General features: G+C 37.8%; 1 protein-coding gene across 1 annotated transcript in view; it reads left to right on the top strand.

The window, feature by feature from the left end:
- Window positions 1-27607, top strand: part of LOC122792828 (alcohol dehydrogenase class-3-like) — a 286376-nt gene that overhangs the window by 44514 nt on the left and 214255 nt on the right. Inside the window, exon 3 of the mRNA XM_044060387.1 lies at window positions 26191-26332. Coding sequence (XP_043916322.1) covers window positions 26191-26332 — 142 coding nt within the window. The remainder of the gene's footprint in view (window positions 1-26190; window positions 26333-27607) is intronic.

Here is a 27607-nt window from a genome sequence, read left to right as displayed (position 1 = left end):
TTTTGGGGGGTTGTTAAGGGCAGATCCTGCCTCTTAAACCTGGTTGATTTCTTTGAAACAGTCTTCAAGGCCATTGACGAGGTGAAAGTGGTCCACACATCCTACCTGGACCTCGCAAAAGCCTTCGATACAATACCCCACTCGGGCATTATGTATAAGCTCACCAGCTTAAATATAAACCCCTATGTCACTAGATGGGTTGCAAACTGGCTCAAGGACAGAACCCACATGGTTAGAATTGCTGGAGCCATGTCAGACTCCAAACCAGTTACAAGTGGCGTACCACAAGGCTCAGTCCTGGGACCTCTCTTGTTCGGTATATATTTCTCGGAGGCACAGGCCAACACGGAAGGACTGTGGCTGACCAAGTTCACAGATGACTGCAAACTGGGCACTATAATCAACTCTCCAGCTGACACAAACATCCAACAAAAGGGCCTCATAGAAACAGACAACTGGTGCCAGAGCCATGGCCTCAAGCTAAACGCCAAAAAGTGTATAGTCATCCCCATTGGCAAAAACAAAGTGCCCACAAATTACCACATAGGTGGTAATCCATTAAGTATGGAAGAAGTAATTAGGGACTTGGCGACCCAAGTTGATAGCAATTTCTCATTCGACAACCACGTGGCCAAAGTGGTTAGAAAAACATGTTATATAGCCCACCCAATCATGAAGGGATTCACATTAGATCAGGGGAGGTCAACGTGCCTCTTTACTCATCCCTCATCAGGCCCATAATTGAGTACAATGCCCCTTTTGGGATGTACCTTACCAGACACCTGCAGCAACTGGAAAGACCCCAAAAGTACCTCACCAAGAGGATCAAAGGGCTCAAACAAATGCCATATGCTGCCCGGTTAAAGAATCTCCAGCTCTACTCAGTGGCATGCCGCCTGCTCAGAGGCGATCTGTGCCTGACGTATAAAGCCATGTCCAACCCGGAATTAGTGGACATGCTGCACCTCAGAAAATCCAAATCCTATCGAGCTACACGCTTGAGAGACTTGAACATCAGCACTGAAATAAATAGGACATGCTGGAGGGACAGATTCATAACCCAGAGTCTCCCTTCACTCTGGAATAAAATCCCAGTCCAGGTTAGGCAGAGTCCCTCATTGACTCTCTTCAAGAGGAATCTTGATGAGTGGATGGGAGATTGTAGATTTACCCCTGGTATCACTTCTGTGTCACTGTTAGACAGAGGCACAGTATACTAACCTCGAAAAAGGGCATAGCAAAATTCATTTAAAATGAGTGACGAAAGCCAAACACACTCTGGCTAGGCTTGTAAATGCCCTAGGGCAGATAGGCTAGTATGAACCTATGAACCTATATATATATATATATATATATATATATATATATATATATATATATATATATATGTATATATATATATATATATATATATATATATATATATATATATGTATCTACATACATATATATATATATATATATATATATATATATATATATATATATATATATATATATATATATATATGTATATGTAAGAAATATCCAGATTGTAAGGAGGAAGTCCACTTATATATTCTCGTCACAGGATGAAAAGAAGCCCAAGTAATACTTTAAGTTAACTGCTGATTTTATTGACAAAAATATAACACAGAAGTGAGTACTTTCGCTGATCACAGTTCTGCTTCATCAGACGTACGAAAGCGAAAGCGCTCATGTCTATGTTATATTTTTGTCAATAAAATCAGCAGTTAATTTAAAGTATTACTTGGGCTTCTTTTCATCCTGTGACGAGAATATATAAGTGGACTTACTCCTTCCAATCTGGATATTTCTTCTAAATTTTTGGGTGAGACTGAGATTCATTGTTTGAACGGGGTGATTTTTTGTCATACATATATATATATATATATATATATATATATATATATATATATATATATATATATATATAGTACAGGCTAACACAGAAGGTCTTTGGCTAACGAAGTTTGCAGATGACTGCAAACTAGGAGTCATAATAGAAACTCCTAATGATGTGGACATCCTACAAAAGGGCCTCACTGAGACAGATGCCTGGTGTCAAAGCCATGGCCTCAAGCTCAATGCCAAAAAGTGCATGACCATCCCCTTTGGTAAAAACTCTGTACCCAGGAGCTACAACATATGTGGTAGTCTACTTAACACCGAAAGTTTGATAAGAGACCTGGGGACACAGGTGGCCAATAGTGTCTCCTTTGATAATCACATCTCTACAGTAGTCAGGAAATCCTTCTACGTGGCACACCTCATCACAAATGGTTTCTCATCCAGGAAAAAAGAGGTCATCATTCCCCTCTACTCGTCACTCATTAGACCCATTATAGAGTACAACGCCACTTTTGGAACGTACCTCACAATACATCTGCAGCAGCTGGAAAGGCCACAGAAGTACCTCACAAAGAGGATTACTGGCCTCAAACATATGCCCTATGCAGACCATCTCAAAAAACTACAGCTTTACTCCGTCGCATATCGCCTACTCAGAGACGATCTCCGCCTAAAATACAAAGCTATGTCAAACCCAGAACTGTTGGACATGCTCCACTTAAAGAAATCCCAATCCCTCCAAGCTACATGCTCTAGGGACCTAAACTTGTCACCACAATAAACAGAACATGCTGGAGGGATAGATTTCTGTCCCAGAGACATCCCGTACTCTGGAACTAACTACCTATCTATATCAAACAAAGCTCCTCATTAGCACTCCTCAAGAAAAATCTTGATGACTGGATAGGAAATAGGAAATTCACACCGGGGATCACCTCTGTGGTTCTGCTCGACAGGGGAACATGAAAATATTTTTTTGGGGTGGAGAAAGCTAGGGTACCTTTTTGGCTAGGCTTATATAGGCCCTAGGGCCAATAGCCTAGTACCTACCTATGAACCTATGCACATACATATATATATATATATATATATATATATATATATATATATATATATATATATATAAACATGTGTGTGTGAATTTGGGTGTATCTGTGTATATATACAACATAAAGGCATGCACAAATACACATATAGAAATGTACACTGAAATTGCAGTTGGCAAGTTTTGATGCTTCAGAATCACAAAACTTTAAAAAAGTATATTAATATTAATATATATATATATATATATTTTTTTTTTTTTTGAGTTGCTGCTGTACATAACATTTTCTTAACAGTCACAAAACTTTAAAAAAGTATATATATATATATATATATATATATATATATATATATACATATATATATACACATATATATATATATATATATATATATATATATATATATTTTTTTTTTTTTTGAGTTGCTGCTGTACATAACATTTTCTTTACAGTCACACATACAGTTTTCAGACAGTATCCAATAGATTCATTCACAGTCTTTATCTTCTTGACATTATTAGACAGACAACATGCCATGAATAAAAAAATCTTAATATATGAAACATTTTACAGGTTCCTGTTTATCTGACATTCTGTTCAGGAAATCCATTCTGCCTTGTCTTCCTCTGTCTTACAGTAGTTGCAGCAAATTTTTTGAATAGTAAATACATTAATTAAAAATTAAAATATATATTTTACCTAATAGAGAATTATTTGTCTATTTTGGTTTGCATGTACAGATAATATTTTCTAAAAGATGCAGCCATCCTGTATTTCCTCTGTTTCAGTACATTTGACTTTCATCTTCATCTGCAAGCTCACATCATATTATTAATTACTAAATTACTAAGCTCCATAAAATGTTGTACAGCGATAACCCATGCACATTCCTCCTTTCCAGGCATTTTAACAGGAACAGAACATCAAATGTTTAGTATAATAATTATTGTAAACTAGATGAAAATCTTATTGTTGGTTTTATCTAACTATGTTAATGTCTGACAAAGACAGTACTAAGTTCAGGTAGCAACTGTTTAATTTTATGAAGCAGCAATCAGTCAGGAATGGTTTCATTTTCTAAATGACTTTAATTAACCGAAACTTTTGTTTAATGGTGGAAAACTGGAAAAAAGTGAGAACTCATAGAAAGTGCTGTTTTCCTGTGTGTGTGTGTGTGTGTGTGTGTGTGTGTGTGTGTGTGTGTGTGTGTGTGTGTGTGTATGTGTGTGTATTGGAGGGGTGACATACTCTGAAACTGCTGCAGTTGAAAATTTTCTCTTTCCAGAAGAATGAGAACAGTGACAATACAATAGAATAATTATGGAAGCACAGGGGTCACATCTTAAGAAATGATCGCCTCACAGTGAAGGTTTCCTGGTTCAGTTCTTGGCTGGGCTTCCTTCTGTGTAGAGTCTGACTATTGTCCCTTTATTCGTGTTGGTTTTCTCAAGGAACTCTGGTTTCTTCCCACATTCCAAAGACATACAATAGGTGGATTGGACACTCTAAATAGATGTGAGGATGTGTGATATGGAAGAACAACCACAGCAGGGATAGAAATCACTGACTCAGGATGACTGTCACTGTTAATGTGACACTCTAACCAAATGTGCAAAAATGGGAAAAAGTGGTTGTAGATGGCTAGATGGATTTGAAGGTTTTAACAACCTTACAGAAAGTACTTATTTCTTACATGACATTATTCAAAAACACTTCTTTTGGGGTTAATTTTGATAAAATGAGAGCCAGTGAATGTTGCTATGAAAAAACAATATATACATATAATAGTAACTGGTTTTGCAAAGTGTTTTTCAACATATCGCACTGCACTGAACCTGATTTTAAAAAAAAGTTATTTTCTTGAATAAAACCATGTTTGAAGTGGTGAAAATCTGTTTTTCACTATGAAAATTGATTGAAAACAGTTTTTCCAGTGTGTAGATATATATGTGTGTGTGTGTGTGTGTGTGTGTGTGTGTGTGTGTGTGTGTGTGTGTGTGTGTGTGTGTGTGTGTGTGTGTGTGTGCGTGTCTGCGTGTGTGTGTGTGTGCGTGTGTGTGTGTGTGTGTGTGTGTTTGTTTGTGGGTACGCGTGTGTTTGTGGGTGCGCGCGTGTGTGTGTAAACTAGGTGGGGTGGTTGATGAAACCCTGTTAATTGCTGGGACAAAAGTGCTTAACCAATACAAATCATTAAATTGCTTGTTCATGTTATAGTTTTGGTGTTTGCTTTATTTTTCTTGTAGAAAACTATGGGTGTGTTTTTTTAAATGTCTATTGCTAGAACAACATGTTTTTAATTTCCTCATCTGTACTCTAAAGTTTTGCTTTAGAATCCTGTATATCATACCATCAGTTTTAACCGTTGGTGTTTCAGACCTGTCAGCTTGTCTTAGTAACTTGCCCAATCCTTTCACTCTTATGGACTCTTCAGACAATGGTGGTTCACTGCATAACTGTAGCTATTTCATTCCTCTGCAGACAAATTATTTAAATAAAACAAACATTTGTCAGCGTAGAAGGTTGGTTGTCTCTGAATGTAAACTGCAGCAGCTGTGGCTAAAGACATTAGGTCAGTAAACTGAAAAAAAAGCAGTATAATGTACACAATTTATGTTAATACTTATGAAAGTATACAGATTTCCTTGTTTGCATGCTATAGTTATGGTCAAATAATTTGGAAACTATCCCATGCTATTTGGATAAAGCTTAAGTAATTCCAAGTACACTTTCAATATGTACTTGCCCTAAACATGCATTAGTTAACTAAGCACCGCGCTAGCTAAACCATGGCTGTCATTCCTCCACACACCCTTTAACTAATGTACAGAATCTACAAGATTGGATGGAAGGACCTCTAGCCACCAGGGATGCTAGTCTTATGCCATAATGGTGCCTGAACCAGTAAGGGGATCTAGGGAATGGGGTGGTGACACTAGACACTGGGGGAAAATAGTCTTGTACCTTGATGGTACCTAAAACAATACAGAGATTGGAAGGAGTGAAGGGAACATAGGACACCAGTGAAACTACTCCTGTGTCTTAATGGCATCTAAACAAGTACAGGAATCAGGATGGGGGAGAAAACTAAACACAAGGGAAACTGTTCTTAAGCATTAATGGCACTTAAACCAGTACAGGGGTCGGGAGTTGTGGGGACCCACTGGACACCAGGAAAACCTCTTATGTTTCATGCCTTAATGGCACTCTAACAGCACAGGGAGTGGACAGTAAGGATGCACACATACATGCATACACGAAAGAATTATTAGACACCAGGGCAACCTGTGATGTCTTGTCCTGTAATGGCACTTCAACTCTACAGTGATCAGGGGGTGAGGGGAACACTAGAAACCATGGATATGATGTGCAATTTGGGACAGTAGCTTTCTGTGACAGCCTAGGAGATATCAGGGATGTGCGGATAACTCAGGGACAGGTTTGGGGACTGTAGTTTGTGTATGTGTATGGATGAATGGATGAGTGTATAACTGAGATCCGGGGATTAGGGGGCTCTGTGTGTGTGCACGCGCGTGTGTGTATTTGAATATGTAGTAGTGTGTGGTAGAGTGATCTGTGGTAGAATGATTGGGGTGGTGCCTAGGATTACATGATAAGGCCGTCTCAGTTTACTATTGCTGGAAATGGTCAACACTTTGCGGTAGGTAACTACAGTTCAGAGACATACAGATTAGCCAATAATGAGGTCTTACCTCATCATGGCTACCATAAATACTGCATCATGGGAGCAGGGAATTTTTGGCATGAGCTATACTGCTAACGTTTAACCTGTTCATGAATGCTGGGAATACTTGTACTATTTATTTGCATACAATGGGTAATTTTGCTTTGTACTGTAATTGTTTTGCTCTGGAGATATTGCTTTACTCTTTCAGTTTGCTTTTACAAATTTTACTTGCTGACCTGACTTTTATAAAGGACTTCTGTACTGCTTATGTATGAGCATCTAGCTATTGAATGGAGGTGTTAAATTATGAGATATAATTATTTTGTGCATTTAGTATATAATAACAGCATACTGATATTAAACTACTACATTACATGAAAATAGCCAAAGAGAGGCAACATGATTTACTTTTCCCACTACTTCACATGATAACAGGATCACAGGAGTGACAAAGCAATTAAGTTGAGACCATTTATGCCTTGTTAATACCCATTCTTAGGATTTACCTCCCATTTCTTGGAGGACAAAACATGTCAGTCACAGACGAATTTGTAGATACCCGTCCAGACATCCAGATTCTTCTTGAACTATGTAAGGGTGTCACTCGGTTTGACATGTAAATGCAGTTTGACTCAGAGATGGAGTAACAATTAGGTAGTAATTCAATGCCTTTAAATGTTTTATGTGTGTGTTTCTAATGGCTTAGATCTATAACTTCAGGGTTTGTGTAGCTGACAGAGGTGCAAGAAATTCAGTAGGGTATGGTCTTTGATGGCACATAATGCAAGACATAAATGTTAGCACTGTTGCCTATTAGAGACATGATGTACTGTAGGGAGAGGTCTTTAAGTATGTGGGTTTTAGATCAATAATCTCATTAGTTGGGAACGCATCCTCTCCTGCACAATATTTCTGGCTAGGTATTTAGACAAAGGGGCATTGTACTTTATAATTTGTTTAATTAATGCTGAGTACAGAGGGATGATAACTTCTGTTGACATGGATGAGATGCTTTTATAAATTGTTGGGATAGATTGAAGGATTTCCTAATTACTGTGGTGACATGATGGTCAAGGAAAGGCTTTTGTCACCCCAGCTGCCAAGGTCTCTGATTATCATGCTCATTTGGAGTGGGGTACTACCTACACTTGGGTCTGCTTTAATTAACCGAAAGCTGATTCCAGCGAATGCAAATCCATCGAAACATATACATCGAATCGCGAAATGAGCGAACTCACAAAACCGTGAAACTCAAAATACTAATTTGTCATACTCGGCCAACCCCACCGTTTGAAACACACTACCCACCCAAACAAAATAAATAAACCACAAACATACACCAACCAAAACCCTACTTCTAACCCTACACTAAACCCCGCATACACCACTATCTATGCACTCTCCTTAACCCCTCCCTAACCCTAAGGTCCGTAGCTATCGCACACTTACCCTACAGAGCTATACCCAAACAAAATAAATAAACCACACACATACACTAACCAAACCCCTACCTCAAACCCTACACTAAATGTTAAATACATTACCCATATTACATTACCTATCTATGCACTTACCTTAACCTGCACACTAATGTCTGTAACTATCGCACACTTACCTTACAGATCTGTAGCTGTGACGGGTCAACCAAAACACTTCCACATTTCAAATTTCTCTGTTTTGTGAGTTCGATTATTTCACATATCGATGCATTTGTGTAGATGGATTCGCATTCGCTGGAATCAGCTTTCGGTTAAATAAAGTAGGACCCCTACCCTCTAAGTTGTAGATGAGATATGTTTATTAGGCACAACACTGCACTATTTTTGCATACAGTCTAACCTTTTTTTTTTTTTTCTGAACATCATTGTTCTGTAAGGATTAGTTCTTGATGTAGTAATTTTACATATGGCAAGGAGTGAATGATAATAGTCATCATAAGGTCATTGGTAAATTTGATTAGTTATAGACCTGGGTTTATTATAGAAATTAGATAACTGTATGCCAAAAACAAGGGGTCCCAGCACTGAGACATGGGGTACTCTCAGATCACTTTCTTTCCTTCTGAGTGACACCTGCCACCTAAATTATGTGGGGTCTATCTTTCAGTCAGTTTGTAATCTAACTATGTAAATATCTAACCTGAGGTTTTCTAGCGTATTTACAGTATCAAAGGCCTAGGCCAGATCCAGATATGATGTCTGGACTGGATGACTTTTATTCATTGCCTCTGTGACATTTTCAAAGATATTTGCTAAATTAAGTGACATGACTTACCCTTGACTAAACCATACTGCTGTATGTCTGCTTGTACTAGGTTTTGAATATCATGTATTTCCTGGCCTTGAAAATTAGACTAGTTTGGCTGATGAGTTTATAGTTTCTGCATCTGTGGTAGAGCTCCCTTTGTGAAGGGTTTTACATCAGCTGCTTTTCAACAATCAATGACTTATCTTGTAGCTAGAATTCAGTTAAATAAGTGTAAGACGGGTTCACTGGGGGCATGTTTGGCGCTATTTATTAGGCATGCAGGTAAATTGTCTGGGCCCATGGAAGCAACCCACTCCATGATGATGATGATATGCACATATGGGACTCAGGGATTTTTAGCATTTCAATGGCAGTTTCTAGAGTAGACAACACTATCTGTTTGCAAGTAAATTAGCTTTATATTCATGTCAGTAGGGGGTGATGCCACTTATGATTAGATTAAAACATTGCTGTTTCTTATTTCTTCATTTTCTAATGTAATTAAAGAAGAATTTGTAGCTATCCCTTGGTTTCTGATGCTTGTTTTAAAGGTAAGCATTTGAAATGTTGGAAGTCACTCTAGCAAGTTTTGTAATGCTGAGACTGACTGAAACACATATACTACGTCAGAAACAGCCATTCCCTATGTATACTAAGTCAGAGACAGCCATTTCTTGGAATATTCCTTTTTCTTCAAGGGGTGGAATCTCATTATCTATAAGTTTGTTGGAGGGTTTTAAAAGAGAAGGGCAATGTTCAATATACACTCTTCTGCATTTTTGTCGTTATGTTTTTGGCATGTCAGCACTTGGCACTACGAGTGCTGACATTTCAGTTGGGAGTCAGTTTTAGCTTTTACTTTCTTGATGATCATATTTAGTTTCTCCCTGACCCTTTTGTTAAGAGTCTTTAATGTGGTAGCTTTGGTTTGCTATATGACTTTAGAAGCTGTTTTTCTTTTCTTTTCTGAAAGAGCTTATTTATACTGGTGGCCTACTAAGGTGGTTAATTTTTAAATGTTCCATTATATCTGACTCGAGAGGGAACTTCTAGGATTAGACATTTATGTAGATAGGGGTAGAACTGCTAAGCTGCATCTGAATCTGCATGGGGTGGGGCTTAGTGAAATTGCAATTAAACTTAGGCACCTCATCATAGAATTTAAAATATTAAAAGTCCTTCAATTCAGAATTGTTTTCAGAAGTAAAGTTTGCAGCAGCTTTAAAGGAGGTTTACTAATTTGTGATCATCCTTGACCACACAAGAAGATGCTATAGGTATGTTATACTTGGGGATCTGCTGTTAAGGGCTAGGTATGAATGTTCTGACCTCTTAATGGTTTGGTTAACTACGTCTTCTAGGGGAATATTTTTATTAGGTCCAGGAATGTCTTGGCATACTCAGCTTTTGAGGTGTAAATCCATCATTTAAGTGCCGGATAATTGAAATCTCTCAATGTAAAAGCATTTTTATTAAGGGCAGTTCAGCTGGTACCTTTAGGAATGTTTGGGGGGATGTTGGAGATATGGATGCTTTTCTACAGCAGGCTATACATTTATAAATTGTCTCATTAAAAGTAAGTTAAAGGTCAATAAGTTCACTTTGTGGGTCTCAGAATCTGCCTACAGGTGATATGATCTCTAACAAATATGGAAACCCCCACAGTTGCCCTCAGGTCTGAAGGCGTGGTAAGCACTAAACCTTGGTAAAGAGGGTATGCTATCTTTACAGTGAAACTAATCTCAGTTACAACACTGATATAGATGTGTTCAGGTCACTGGAGAGCTCCAAGATCAGAAAATAAGTGATGCATGTAAACGCACCATCTGGCTGAGCTCATTCATGCATAGTGTGGCCAAATTATGCATCAGACAAGAGGGCAGTTCACAGTTATCATCATTTGCAGGTGGGGGGCACAGTGTGCCGTGTTGTCCACAGGAAATTGACTAATATCAACCTGGTACTGTGTCAGTGGTAAGGGGATGCCCTAGGGTACAGTGGACAAGGAAGAGGCATTGTTACTATTTATGTGCATGTGTATGGTAGTAGGCAAAGGGGATGTGTGTGTGTGTGTGTGTGTGTGTGTGTGTGTGTGTGTGTGTGTGTGTGTGTGTGTGTGTGTGTGTGTGTGTATACACTATGATATGGCTTTAGTATATGCTGCAGAACTGTGGTGAGCTTGTCCAGCCAAATTCAGGACAGCTAAAGGTGATGTGTGTGCATTCCATACATGTTGCATGTCTTGTCCTCAGAAGCAGCCTCTCCTGGTAAGGTCTGCATCATGAGCTCCACACCCTCATAGATGTCCATGTCTGATCCTACTCACCTGCACACTGGATGGTGTGGTGGAAGTGGTAGCTCTGCGTGTGCCCTACCTAGAGTCCCTCCCACTTCCATCACAACCCTCATCACTGGAGACATAGTTGAAGCAGCCATGGTAAATGTGTTTGGCATGTGTCGTATGCACATAGTTGGACCTGTTTTGTGTAAGTTGTCTATAGAACATGTCTGTTAAGTCATACACATGGGGCATGCAAACCCTCAGGTCATTTTACACATCCTGTAAAACACATACCATCTCAGCAAAGACAGGGGTGTTGTTAGGCTGCCCCTCTATAAAAGATAAAATGGAAGTACCCACAATAAGTAAGATCCATCATCAGTACCTTCATTCTAGTGAATGGGTGCTAACTAATATGCATAATAGTAGAACATAAAATATATAGACCTTACCTTGTACTGTTGGTTTTAGTTTGAAGCCTTGATGTTACTATCAAAAAAAAATATTATATATATATATATATATATATATATATATATATACACACACACACACACACACACACACACACACACACACACAACATATACAACATGTAGTTATATGCAAGAGCCAAATTATGGTCAAATGGTGCCCTAGGCTCCCCTCCCACCATTCTGGTGCCCATTACTTGTCTCCCCCATAAAAACTGTTCAAAACTGCCAGCATGAAAACTATTTTCTTCTTTACTTTTGACATGAAACCAGAGATGTGGATTTAATTTAAAACTTTGAACTTATTTGTCCTGTGGCCAGGTTAGTCCCACTAGGCTAGTAGCCTCTTTTCAGGGGAGACCCTTGGTGGTATTTTTACTACAAGGGGAAATTTGGCTAGAGCATTGGGAAACTTTTCCCTACTCTTTTTAATAGCTGAGGTGGATGTAAAACAATCTCACAGCACATATCATCAACACAAGCACAACCCAAGGGGCATCAGTTTAACATCAAAGCTGACGAACAACACACTCAGGACTACAGCAACCCCCTTATACTGTGTTGAAGAAACCCATCTACATGGTGTGGGAGTAGAACCCACAGACTTCTTCACCAAAGGTGAGTATGCTGCTTGTCGTCTTGCTAACATTGTTTTCATACTTTATAGCACAAACATTGATGGTCATTTGCTACACAAAACAGTTGCACATTGAAAACTGACTTAGCATGAGTAACACTTTCACATTCATTGAAGATGCATTGAAGCTCACATTCATTAAAAATGCAATGAAATTCACAGTAATTGAAAATGTGCCTGGTTGGTGGCAGATTTAGTGTACCTTGGTCCCCAGACCATTTTCAGACTATGGGCCTCTGCATACACTTTTAGGACCATGCATAAATGCCTGTGTTGTTTGATTCACATTCCTGATTTAATGTATTTCTTGTTAAATAGAGCAACATTTCTTAGAGTGCATCTTAAGTTTGTAGTTTTGGATATTTTTGTTTAAACCAATAAATGACAAAAGTACCCAATTCCAAATATTTCAACATCCTCTTAATGACTAACTGTACCCAAGGGGTCTGGTAGTTGCTGCAAAGGATTAAGGCTGTTTTGTCCTACAGTGAAGGTACAGGGTTTAAGCCTGAGAAAGTTAATTATCTAACCTGCCCCCTCTAGCTACAGGCATCATACACACACACACACACACACACACACACACACACACACACACACACACACACACACACACACACACTCACACACAGTTTGTACCTGTAAGTTACCCCATCTGACATTTGAAAATCACAGCTAATGCTACTGCAAGTTAAAAATAAGGTCCAAGTTCCCATACTCAAAACTCATACCTACCTGCTGCATACGTTTGTTCCAGGATTGTAATTTATTTACTTGACATTTGTTTGCAGGGAAAGTTCAACTGGGCCAGAAAGTGCCCATTTTCAGCTGAGGCTTGGGGGGAAAAGCACCACAATTTCAATATTTCAAAAAATCAAGTACAGATATTTTCAATCACAACATACTATGCTGCATATTTTCCATTTCTTCACTAAGTAACTCATCTCAAACAACTAAGAACTTTCTAACACCTAACATTTTCTAGTCTCTATATATTTCTAGGCAATGTTTAGAACCTCCCAAGTATTTAATAGTATTGTTTACCTTGAATCAAAATTACAAATTTATTTGAATGCCTTTTAGTGTTAAAGTACTGTATGTTAGTGTATATTAGTTACCCAATGTAAATTTTACAAAGTCAATTCTCTGTCTATTTTATCTTTAAAGTACTCTGTAATAAAAATTTTTGTGGAGCTTTTCTCCCTGGGTCTTCACTGAAAATAGGTTTCTGACCCAGTGAACTTTCCCGGTCAACAAATATCAATAAATAAATAAATACATTAGAAAACAGCAAGTACAAGTTCAGATGTCTATCAGCTTGAGTACTCAGATCATGTACCACCGGGTTTACTTTGGAGGGGGTGCTCTCTATATTGTAATTAGCTGGGGTATTTGCTTTCCCAAAGATTATAGTTATGAATTTTTTGCATTTAGTTTCATTTCATGGCTCTGGCACCAATCATTTGTCTCTGTTGATCCTTTCTGCAGCATATCAGTATCATTCAGGGATTCAATGATTACCCCAAATTTGCAGTCATCTGTGAACTTGGTCATACAAAGGCCATTTGCCTTGACTTCTGAGAAATACATTCCAAACAGACAAGGGCCCAGCACAGAACCCTGTGGTACACCTCTGGTGACTGGTCTCTTGTTAGAGGTGAATTCACCCACTTTGATAGCATGTGTCCTGTTGTTGAGCCATTTGGCTACCCACCTCATGATGTAATGAGTTTATGCCCAGTTGAGAGAGTTTCTCTATAATACCTGAAGGGGAAACTGTGTCATATGCCTTGACCAGGTCAAGGTATGTAGGATGCACAGTTTTTCCATCATCCATGGCCGTAGTGACCTTTTTGAAGAAGTCAACCAGATTTAACTGACATGATCTACCCTTAATTGATCCAAAATGGGTTGAGTCAGGAGTCTGAAGATTACCTATGTCCTTGCTAGCAAGGTCAATGATCCTTTTCATGGCCTTTCAGATGAGTCTAGTCAGGCTTATGGGTCTATACATTCCTGAGTCAGTTGACGGTTGCTATCCTCCATTCTGCTAGAACATAACATGTGTGGAGGTTGTGGTAAAATAGGGATCCAAGTGGGTCTGCTAGATCATATTTTTAAGATATTTAAAAGTCAACCTGGGATGTTGTCTGGGCCCATTGATTCCTTTTTTTAGCCTTAGACAGTGCAGAGATGACCTACTCTCTTAGGATAATAGGTTGAGGAGTGAGGAATGGTGGCAGGCATACTTTGGGAGACATCTGGTAGGGACATGGGGGTGAAGTTTGATCCAAATCTGCCATATAGCAGGTTGGCTATTACCTCTGGTTGAGTATGGGTGGTGCCAACCACAACCAGCTCTGGGCATAGCTGGGTATTCCCCTTGACATTTTGAATATAGTTAAAAAATGCATTGTGATTTTCTTTGGTTAGGCTTCATAACTTTCTTTAAAGGACTTGACTAGATCCCTGACTTGTTTGTTTATACCAGTGAGGGATTTCTGCTTCTGCTGAGCCAGTCCTTGCTTATTCTTGGACATTATTTATTTATTTTGTTGTATAGCCTGTTTTTACCAGGGGTCCACCAAGGGGGCTTGTTTTTGGCAAGACCTGGGTTTAATCCAGTTCAGTACTGATGATTCTATACAACTGCTTAAGTGGCTATACAGGGCATTGGTGTATGCTTCTGAATAGGATTCTGTGGTTTCTGGGTTTGGGGGAGCATTGAAAATTTTTATGTTATTGCTTAGTAGGAGGTGATTTGTCTTGGAGAAATTCTTTAGTGTTTTTGAGCTTGATGGGTTATCTGGCCTTATATTTATTTCAAAGGAGACCATTTTGTGATCTGATCTTCCCAAAGGGGAAATTACATAGGGGTGGTGTAATTCTCCTCCATATTAGTGAGTACTATGTCCAGAATATTTGAGCCCCTGGTGGGTGTGCTGACCAGCTATTCCAGACCATTTGCATTGACAAAGTCCAAGAAGCTCTAAGCCTGCATGGTAGTGGTTGCACATGTTCCCCAGTTAATGGCAGGATAGTTGAAATCACCTATGAATAAGATATTGGGCTTCATGGTGAGTGACTCCAGTAAGTCTAGGTATGCAGTACATTTTTCCTAGTTCATGATAGGGGACCTATAGCTAGCGATGATGGGGCAGGACATTTTGCTTATGGTTAGTTGAATATGGAGCCTGCTTAAGTGACTTGCTGAGAGTCACACAGTAGGCAGATGAAGGGGGAAGCAGTCAAACCATGTACCCTGGGCACAGGAAGCAGCTTAGAGCTTTAATTCTCTGTGCTAACTGCCAGATAGCATTCTGAATAGTCTAAAATCAAATATTTTGGACACAGAATAAATGCTAATCATATCAAACAAGATTCAAGCAAGGTGAAATCCACAGTAGATTGAAAAGGCCTGACCTATGTAACTGAGTTATGTTAGGACTTAGGCATGAAAATTTGATTGTATAAGCTTATACCAACTCTGTGCACAGTGCTGCATTCAATAGCAGATTTACTAAAGAAACATAAACTTTGGTCATGGAGAATGCTTAAGCCTGAGCCTTCAGCAAAGTTAAACAAATTTTAATGTCAATAAGCACATTCAGTTCCAGTACTCAGCGTCCAAAGCACCAGCACTCTGTGTACACGAACCACAGATCACTTTTCGTAAACACCAAAAACAGTTTAATGTATCATATAAAATGTTGTATAAAATTCCTGTTAAGCACTTTTATCTTTACATAAAGACTTCTTCAGAACAATTAATACAAATCTCATCCGGTTAATATATACACACATATATTGATCATGTGTCGGAATCATTCCTAATACCTTTTTAAAGTGCCAGTGCTAAAATTCCAAAGTCCCTCCAATACCCACAAAGAGTAATAAATAATTAATCTCTATTGTCATAAACCTTGTTTAAAACATATATTGCATATCTTAAAAAGATGAAGAATAAAATCTCTAACGAAATAAAATAATAAAATGCGTCCCTTGTGCATGCCTTTAACTGTTTACCAAAAGGATCAATATGAAGTTGAGTTGAGTTTAAAATCAACCTATTACCAATACTTCATAAGTTCTTACGTATACATATACATATAATCCCAACTGCTGAGATAGGTATATCAGTCTACCTATGATTTTCTAAAATGGGTTTAACTGATATATATATACATTAATTCTAGGATGGACTGATGCATTTAACATGATTTGCCACCTGGTTTCATTTTCACCTACTGCCTTTTTAATGTCACCACCCCTTGTATTGTGCTTGACTGTTTCAAGTATACCAAAATGGAAAGTAGTACAAGTATCATTGTCCTTTATATGCTTCCATAGTGCATTATTTTCATCTTGCTTCTTAATACTATAAAGGTGATCGTATATTCTATTACGTAAACACCTAATAGTTTTTCCAACATAGAAACAAGCACAATGGGTACACTTTGCCAAATACACCAAATTCATGGACCTGCAATTGCCCTTCTGAAACCTAATGGTAGTACTATTAAAATTTTCCAGTGTAATACTTGAACAGTTGATAATATACTGACATTGCTGGCAGGACCCACACCTAGTTGTGCCCATATTCACACCAGATGAATCTTTCTTGACAAATTTCTTTTCTAAAAGATTTTTTATGTTATAACCATTCCTGTAAACAAATGTTGGTTTGTCTCCCACCCCGGAGAGATGACATTAGGGGGCTGCAATCCGAAATGGCTATCATGCGAGGGGAACTTACCCGGTTGTTAGAGATGATGACGCAACCTAACTCTGCAGCAGGAAACGGCAACGATGTGACATCAACGCATGTTACGCATCTGAAAGGCAGGGGTGAAGGCTTGCGAGAAGGAGATGGTAATGGCATTCCCTTCAGTCGACCAGACTCTTATAGATCCAATTCTGGTGATATTCTTTCACGACCCAAGGTGTTGGAAGCAAGTAAAGTTGGATCGGAGGTGGACTTCAACTTGTCGGGAGCCAAACCAAAGAGGACTGTACCCAAAAAAACATATGCTTTCGCAGCTCACGATGAACGGGCAGGTACTGTAAAACAATCTTTTTTTCCTAATAAAGAGCATGAACAAGGGCGTTTTAACTTCAACAACCTCCTTGAGGGTGAATTTGACTTTGATGGGGGTGTAAGGCGTGATAATACCACCAAAATACAAGAAATGGATGGAGTAGAGAAAACGCTCAAGGACACTATTTTCCTGTTTGGTAAAAAATTGAAGGCATTAAAAAGCTTGCAGTTGGACAACAACTACCTTAAAAAATGTTTGGACAATGGTATTGTACCCATGGGCTTGAGGTTTTTTAAAGTGCCCATGGGAGTAGAATTAGATGAATCTAGTAAGAATGAATGTACCAAACTATTTGATAGTTTTGGGTTTTCTTTTATGAAGTTTATTATTGGATGCAACGACAATAAGATTTGTTCATTATTAGTTGAATTAGAAGAATTGAATAATACCATTGTTAATGACCTGTTATTTGACGAGTGTGAACTTTTTTTAAAATCACAATACAACTGGGTAGTGGGTCAAATAACGAAACAATTTGAAAGGAAATGCAATAAAATGCATAGGGATCTTGAACAATATAAGAAGGGTACAGCCTATAGGTGGGATAAGGAACCAGGAAACAAACTTAAGGTATTTTATAATGAGAATGGGAGAACTAATGGACAGAATCGCAGTAGATTTAGGGGCCAAAAGGATAATAGACCATATAGGAACTACAGGAATTATGACTATCATAATCAACACCAGTATTCTGATTTTTTAGGAGAAGAAGTAGGATGGGACGAACATCGATGGAACAACCATCCTGGAGGGGAGAGATACAAAGGAGGACAGAGAAGAATGCAGGAGGAGAACATGAGTCCCTTCAAGTAGGACAGAATAAGAATATAGTAAATGTTAATGAAATTATCAGCTCCTATGACCATTTTAATATATATAATTATACAGAAGTGGAGCTGAAAAAGGAACACTTTACACTACTATCGAAAGGGATGAAATTTGTCTCCAATGGACATTTTAATGTCGTAGATTGTATAGAGGATGTCAAAAAATTTATTAGGAAGCTCAATCTAGGAGTCAAATTTGATGGTAATTCCTGTATGGAAGTTAAGGAATTTAAAACCTACAGTAGATATACACCGCCCCTCAATAATTTGTTAAGGACTTTCGAAAAATTGGTTATAGAAGATATATTACCAATATAGCAACAAATGTAGGAACATCAAATCTAGGTTTAATTTAACTTTCGATGAATATACAATATTGAGAGAGCTCCAGGGAGATCCACATATTAGGATTATGAAGCTGGATAAAGTGGGTGGGGTTGTGTTTTACCCCACAGCCGATTACACTAACAAGATCCATAGTATCTTGTTGAATTCCGGCAATTATGATATATCATCCTTGAATGAAGTGAATATTGGATACCATAAGATCGACCTATATTTGGAAGACCTTCTGTTAGAAGGTAGGATAGACCACGATTTGTACAAATTTTTAAAAGTTGATTCACCTATTATTAGTACTATCGTGGGGATACCAAAAGTCCATAAAGACATCCACGACCCCCCTTTTAGGCCAATCATCTCTGGTAGCAATTCAAAATCATTTCCTTATGGTAAAGTGATTGACAAATGGTTGAAAACCACATTTCAAAATATACATCATCTTGTTATTGACTCTTGGGATTTTCTGAGAAGGCCACAACCCAAGTTAGCAGAGGGTGCTGGATGGTTGATCACAATAGATGTGGTGGACTTGTTCTCGAGCATACCTAAGGATGAAGGTATGGCAAGATTTCAGGACAGTATTACTAGGATTGGATGTCTCTCTTGGGATAAGACCCTATTGGTTGTACAGTTTATGGAATTAGTACTCTCATATAATTACATATTTTATGAGGGCGAATATTATAAGCAAACTAAGGGGGTGGCTATGGGGGCAGCTTGTGCCCCCATATTTGCCAATCTGGTTCTACTAGATTGGGAAAATGAGTTTATATTTCATTCCAAATGGAGTAGGTTCATGACCTGTTACTTTAGATTCTTGGATGACATCTTTGTTATATGGAAGGGTGATCAACAGGAATTGGAGGAATTTAAGGGGTATCTCAATTCCTGTAGTGAACATTTTAAATTTACATTCAACATGGATAAGGAGTCTATTTCCTATTTAGACACATTAATCACCTTGCAAGATGGTAAATTCAAGTCAAATATATACAGAAAGGCAACGTTTAGTAATTCCTATTTACATTTTTCAAGTAACCATCCGTATATACAAAAAAGGAATATAATAAAAGGTCAATGTATATGAGCCGCCCATATGACAACTGATGTCCTAGACTTAGATATGGAGTTAACAAAAATAGGGTCCTTTTTTGCCGATAGGGGATATCCTCTTGAAATGATTTCCGATGTTACTGAATATGTGAGAAGGCATTGGGGGACAAAGTACAAGCCACTTCTAGGTGCTGTCCATGAATCTGAAGGACTAAATTCTGATAGTATTGGTAACAATAGGAAGGAAACAAGTAAATATAGTAAAGCATGTGTCATACGGTATGCACCCGATAGTGCGGAAATTAAAGGTATAATTCAAAAGAATTGGAATGTCTTGAGGGTTGATGGTAATATTTTTAAAGTGGTGGGAGACAAACCAACATTTGTTTACAGGAATGGTTATAACATGAAAAATCTTTTAGAAAAGAAATTTGTCAAGAAAGATTCATCTGGTGTGAATATGGGCACAACTAGGTGTGGGTCCTGCCAGCAATGTCAGTATATTATCAACTGTTCAAGTATTACACTGGAAAATTTTAATAGTACTACCATTAGGTTTCAGAAGGGCAATTGCAGGTCCAAGAATTTGGTTTATTTGGCAAAGTGTACCCATTGTGCTTGTTTCTATGTTGGGAAAACTATTAGGTGTTTACGTAATAGAATATACGATCACCTTTATAGTATTAAGAAGCAAGATGAAAATAATGCACTATGGAAGCATATAAAGGACAATGATACTTGTACTACTTTCCATTTTGGTATACTTGAAACAGTCAAGCACAATACAAGGGGTGGTGACATTAAAAAGGCAGTGGGTGAAAATGAAACCAGGTGGCAAATCATGTTAAATGCATCAGTCCATCCTAGAATTAATGTATATATATATCAGTTAAACCCATTTTAGAAAATCATAGGTAGACTGATATACCTATCTCAGCAGTTGGGATTATATGTATATGTATACGTAACAACTTATGAAGTATTGGTAATAGGTTGATTTTAAACTCAACTCAACTTCATATTGATCCTTTTGGTAAACAGTTAAAGGCATGCACAAGGAACGCATTTTATTATTTTATTTCGTTAGAGATTTTATTCTTCATCTTTTTAAGATATGCAATATATGTTTTAGACAAGGTTTATGACAATAGAGATTAATTATTTATTACTCTTTGTGGGTATTGGAGGGAGTTTGGAATTTTAGCACTGGCACTTTAAAAAGGTATTAGGAATGATTACGACACATGATCAATATATGTGTGTATATATTAACTGGATGAGATTTGTATTAATTGTTCCGAAGAAGTCTTTATGTAAAGATGAAAGCGCTTAACAGGAATTTTATACGACATTTTATATGATACATTTAAACTATTTTTGGTGTTTACAAAAAGTGATCTGTGGTTCGTGCACACAGAGCGCTGGTGCTTTGGACGCTGAGTACTGGAACTGACTGTGCTTATTGCTATTTATTAGTAGACTGTTCCGGTGGTTATATTGTAAATTTTAATGTCAGCTAAAGTACACATCTGCAATGTCACTACTGAACAACTGTCACAAGTACTGATTGCTATAGCTAATGTGCTGACTTACTTCAGCAGGATAGACATGTCTAAAGACCTATTGCTTATTGCTCCATAATTTTAACAGATACAGAAAAAGACATTTACAAATTGAAAAAGATTCTCTTGCAAGTGTGTGAGTATGTGAAATTTCTGAAGGTACCTGTTGGAGATAGAGAATTTCCTAGTTCAGACTGACCATAGACCACTGGTTCCATTAAATTCCTACAATTTAGACAAAATGCTGCCAAGATGTCAAAGGTTGCTTAGAAATAATAGAACAATCCATGTACATAGAAAGCAATTAATTGTGGTCAATATGCTGTCGAGAAACCAAATACCTGACCAGACAAAACCCTGACACTTAAGAAGACATTGCTGCTGATCTGCAGAGCATAATGGCAAATCAACCTATAACTGCAAAAAGGCTGAAAAGAAAACTAAAACAAGCTATTAAACATAACAATGAACTACAGGCAGTTATTAAATATAAGGGCTAGATGGCCTGACTGTGGACAAAGGCCATGTATCCGATGTGCAAATACTACACCATCAGAGCACACTTGCCTGAACACCATAATTTGCTGCTGTAGTAAGACAGAATTGTATCTTTTTTACAATGTGTCAAAGTGCTGAAACAAATACTGAACAAAGTCATGTCTGACCCAGGTCTGGTAGAAATGCTACATCTAAAGAAATCCCAATCCCTCTGCACCACACGCTCCAGTGGCCTCAACCTCATTACCACAATCAACAGAACATGCTGGAGGGAAGGTTCATAACCCAAAGACTGCCCATGCTATGGAATAGACTTCCCATACATGTAAAGCAGAGCACCTCACGGGCCCTGTTCAAGAGAAATTTTGATAAGTGGATGGGAAATAGAAAACTCCCCACAGGGATCATTCCAGTGGCCTTACTCAGAGGCACTGGGGACTAAGGTCTGGTGGCACGATGCCAGGGTAATCCTATCGGCTAGGCTTGTAAAGGCTCTAGGACCATTAGCCTAGTACACACTTATGAACCTATGAACTTATGAAGGACACCAGGATATAAGTAAATGCCATGAAACAGCCAGGTTGTCTGTAGGTGGCCTAATGTTAATATGGACATAGAGACATTATCAGCATGCCAGGTTGTCTGATGAACCATCCAAGAGGAAAGAACTATTGCTACCAACTGCTTGACTCTAACGTTCTTTGCAGAAAGTAGCTGCTGACTTATGTTAGTTTGAAAGAAAAAGCTACCTTGTAGTAGTTCACATTTACTCTCAAGACGTTGAAGTATTACATGTGCCAGCTGTGACTACCCAACATATTATTGACAGACACCATTTACTAGATATGGAATACCCTTCAGGCTAGTCACATATACAGTTATAGTTAAACAGACTCACTATCCACAGTCTAATGAAGCTCCTGAGAGAGCTGTCCAAAGTTCTAAAAAGATTCTTCATCAACCAAATCCTCACAAACCTCATATGTCTTAACATGTTGCACCATATCATGGTACTGGATTAAGCCCTACACAGCTCATGCTTGCAGCAAAAATCAGGACTAATATACCTATAATGGAATTAAAACTTAAACTGTAGATTACTCCATATAAAGAGAAAATATATATGAGAAAAGTAAAAGATTTTTACATATGTTTTGTTATGATAGGTGATAGTCTGCCCAGACTTTACCCTTTTTCATCCAGATCAACCAGTGTCCCTAAAGCTTGAGAAGCAGAGAATATGAGAGACAACTGGTGTTGCATCAAAAAAATGGAATAACCTCATCAACAAACTTTTGTATTTGTATCCAGCCATGTCTTCTCATTATAACAGTAGCAGTGACCCTAGACCCATGATCTGCACAATCATGTACACTCTTCATGGCATGTTTATATACCTGGGACGGGGAAGAAACAGTTTCACTCAAAAAAATAAATTACTTCTGTAGGAGTGGTAAACAATTCCCTCAGACTGTCTATTTGAGAAAGCATAAAGTTCCACATATATGCCTGGTAATTAAGAATTCTAAAGACAAAAGTGGAAGTAGAAAACATTTTCTAACCTAGGTGGTCTAACATCTGGCCACCAAGAGAAGGAGGCTCCCTACTGAAATGCTGGCAATTGAAATGGCTGAGTGATGATAAGCTGGAAAAAAAGGCAGAAAACACTGGAGAAGAGTGAATCTTAAAAATTGCTCTTCCCCTTTAATTTTTTTTTTTTTTGCAGGGGGGAAGCCATCCCTACACCTCCCATGTGGGGCAATCCCCCCACACCCCCCAGTTTATATACACCAACTCTGAGATTGCCATACCTTGGAGAAATGGGAATATTCTGAGAAATGGCATATTGGACTTGATATATACAAGTCCAATCATTTCGCCATTCAGTGTCTATATTTCGGGATTCACTCTAGCTGGTCTAACATTTCATATGATTACCGGAGAAAGGTTAGCATTCATGGTCAACCTGTTGCCTGCATGCAACATAGTAGAAATTGCTGCTGGTTCTGATTTAAGGTGTGAAAAATGGATCTATATTATTTAATCGAAGAATCAGATCATTGAACGGCATTTAATTTGAAATGCCATTCATTGAACTTCCCTCTTGTGGGGGGTTGTGCAATTATATATACCAACTGCAAGATGCACAACAGTGGGAAAAGGGCAAATTTCCAAATCTCCACCATAATGCAATCTCAGTCAGAATGGTTCGATGAATGGTATGTTCAATAAAATGCCTTCTGATATGCTGTTAGATGGTCCAATTCTTTGATGAAATAATAGGGACCATTGAAAAAATACATTTATTAGTCTGAGGCAGCTTATACAATTTATCTGTTTTTTTTTGTTTTGTTTTAGATTGACACATGAATATCAGGATGATTACAGGCAGCATTCAACACATTCTCCAGGGCAGGCAATACAGAAGGGATGGGCAAGAAATGAGATATGTCCATTTGTAATAAATTATAATATCTCCTCAGTTTAGGGGGAACATCTTTTTGTTTTCATAGAAATACCTCATTCGTTCATCCTAGCTATGGTCTGATTAAAAGGGAAGTAAATATTGTGGGAAGAAATATTCAGGGAATTGTTATGGCTAGGCTTCTATAGGCCCTAGGGCCGATAGCCTAGTACCAACCTATGAACCTATGAACCTACAAAAGAAAATTCCTCCACATGAGGATAGCAATTAACATTTTCCTCAATGTCAGAGAGCAGAGCTTGTGAGTTTGTTGGAGAAGAAGCCCTGTCACTATCAAAATAATGAGACCCTCTTTCCTCAGGAATTACTTTACAGGGATGCCCACCTGTAATAACTTTTGCACACCAGGATTCATAGTCTGTAATACCTGCTTAGCCAAGGTAGGAAATTCATTTTTCTTAAATGTAATAAGGTCTTCAGATAAACAATGTTTAATCTTTATTTTCTACATAGGACTTCCTGTTGAAGCAGACTGACTCAAAGGAGAGACGTCTAATTAGTTGAATCGTCTCTTGCCTCAGTTACCCCATGAAAAATCTGCCAGAGGGTCTCCCAGACCTAAAGAAGATGGTTCTTTCATTCCCATATCAGACACTGGAATAGCTGTAGAGGATGTGGCTGAACCCTGGTTCAGGATTGCTGAATGTACTACACCAGAGGAAGCGGTAAGTGAGTGGATTGAGGAATAACCAATGGCCACTGCAGGTTCACCTACTTTTGGCTGAGGGGAAGACTAAGACTATGACAATGGAAAAGACTCCTTGGTAGGGACTTTTTCTTTCTTGGCACATCAGAAGTGGAAGCAGTAGGACTATAGTAAGTATCCATGCTGTAGCAAAGAAGAAGATGCCAAAAGCAGTATGCATTGCTGGACTGAGTCGATCAGAAGGAAAGTTGTCACTGAGTGTTCACAAGCAGCACATTTACACTCACACCACTTCTCACAGTCCCTTCTTACACCAAAAGTGTAAGCAGCACACAGATTTCCTGTCAGTACTCTACTTAATCACTGTCCAAATAAGTTCCCAAATTCCAAATAACTGGGTCAAATCTTTAGGGGTATATTGTCAATGTGGTAACTCTCCAAGGTAGATAACTTTCCAAAGAATATGATAAGGCATTTTTCTGGCATTTTGTTTCAGTCCATGATTTTGATACAAGTTATTTGTTTGGGACAAAACATATTGCAGGATAGCTAAGTCATTTAAAAATTCAATGACTGCTCCTAGCTTGCAGTCATCTGCAAACAGAGAGTAAGAATATACTAAACAGGAGAGGTCCCAGCACTGAACCCTGGGAGAATCCACTGGTGATTTTTCTCTTCCGGGAAGTGGCTTTCCCTATTTTGATGTTCCGTGTCCTATCTGTGAGGCAGTGGAATTCTAGCAAGTGATGTAGAGGTTTATTTCCAGTGTATTTACATTAACTACTATGATATTTGGCTTGATTTTGTTTGTTTACAAGGATGCACTGCATGATAATTATGCAGACAAATGAGATAAACATGAATCCTTTAACTGTTTACACTAGTTTGTAATGCTGACTATGTCTTTTCTCTCCTAAGGCTATTGTGACTAAAAAGATAAATGTAAGATAAAAAAATAGTTAGAAAAGTATGCTGATGGAACAGCATCTGAATTACTTAATTTAATTAACGTTGGCATTGGTTAAGTCAGTTACATGGTATTTGATCTTTTTTTGGAGGTGGTTTAGAATTTAAAATTTTTCTTTTTTAATTTGCTTGACAATTGTGTTTACTTAAACGTTTCACTAAATTTTATGTGTTTATTTTCCTATAGGTGATTTATTTTCCTTCACAGACTGCACCTACATTACCTGTGAGATTACTCCATTGTATAATAGATATGAACAGTGTGCTTGTTGCAGTTGTTTGCCTTTTATAGAAAGTCCAGTAAAGAAAAACACTATTGTACGACATTAAACGAATAATCTCCATTTTATCTGATGAAATTTTAGAACTGTTTGAGGCTTGAGAGGTTTTGCATGCTATAACTGTATTATCTGTTGCTCTACTGACTATATTATGTAGGGTGGATTTCTCCCCTTCCAATACATTTACATCTGCTCTGATCCATTTCTACAGATTGTAGCCTCTGGAGTGTGCCGCTCTGACAGTTATTACTTGAGTGGTAAAGACCCTAAAATACAATATCCAATTATCCTGGGCCATGAAGGAGCTGGAATTGTTGAGAGTGTAGGAGAAGGCGTCACCTCAGTTAAACCAGGTATGATATAAAATGCATGCAAAAAGCTTTTATAAGCAGTGACGTTAAAGGTGAACCAAAATATTCTCTCTCTTTTTATACAGCTGAATAACACTTATCATTTTTGTTCAAAATCTATTATTTTATTTAGAATTCATGTTCAGATGTACCAAACATGGTTACTCTATGAGAAATTACAGTGAAAAAAAAAAACTTGCATGGTAATAATATTTATTAATGAAATGATAAAAACAGAAATTGGGAATGTACATGAAAATAAATAATTATAAAAAGTTGAAACACATTCTTTATCATTTTGTCTACTATATTAGTAAGCCCAACTTGTAAACAGGTAGAAATAATTCTTACAACAAATAAAATTACTGAAACTTAAAACATGTATGTGCATATTCAAAGGTATTAAACTCAAGTAAGCAAAATCAATCATCAAGTTATTACATAAATTGAACTACCAGAGCAGTCTGAAAAGATTATATTTTACTGATGATCACAAAAAAAAAACACTCTTTCCAAATCATGTCAGAATTAAGATTTTGGTTGCCTACATACTGTAAAGACCTCACCTCTACTCCCATTGCTCAATGACTTATGAGTCACTGTGGTATTTGTGAACTTATTGCAGTAATTCTGCATTTATGTAGATTTATCAAGATTTAATAGAATCCTCGATGCATCTTCATTCTGTTTGCCTATTCAGCACTGAACTGTACAGGGTGCTGAAGTACTGTGTATTGCATAATGATTGGTTCCCAGTGGATGTAGGTGACAGCTCAGTGGTTGAGGAATATGACAGAACCATAGAGAGACAGCGACGCAAAGTCAATAAAAAGCATTCTAATAATAATAAAAATGCCACTCCAGGTCTTTCTTAAAAATAGACTATATTTTGACCGGGACTAATCAGATCAACAAAAGTAAAAAATGTAAGTAAATAAAATATAAATATATTGGTTATACAGGTAAGGTGACAGGGTCACATTTGTGGCTTACTGTCTTTGTATACTTTTTCTAATATGTACTCACTGTTTCTTATCTTTTTTGTGTGTGTAATTTTCATCTTACCTCATAACTTTCAATTTTATCATTACTTGGCCACTCCGCTGGCATAGAAAATGAAGCCTTGACTATGGCCCCAGTGACTCATTCTGATTCTGATAAAGTCTCTGGGTTAGGAGACGAAAGCACTTAATCAATAAAATATTATATGTGACTCATCCTGGTGTTTGCAGCCAGCTGGTTGCTCATCATGGCTGGCAAAATGGCTAAGAGGATGCC

The sequence above is a fragment of the Protopterus annectens genome, chromosome 2.part0 (genome assembly GCF_019279795.1).
Source record: "Protopterus annectens isolate FY-2018-M chromosome 2.part0, PAN1.0, whole genome shotgun sequence".
In the NCBI taxonomy this organism is placed as follows: domain Eukaryota; kingdom Metazoa; phylum Chordata; order Ceratodontiformes; family Protopteridae; genus Protopterus; species Protopterus annectens.
The sequence above is the reverse complement of the archived record's forward strand: the minus strand, read 5'-3'. Positions and strand labels throughout refer to the sequence as shown.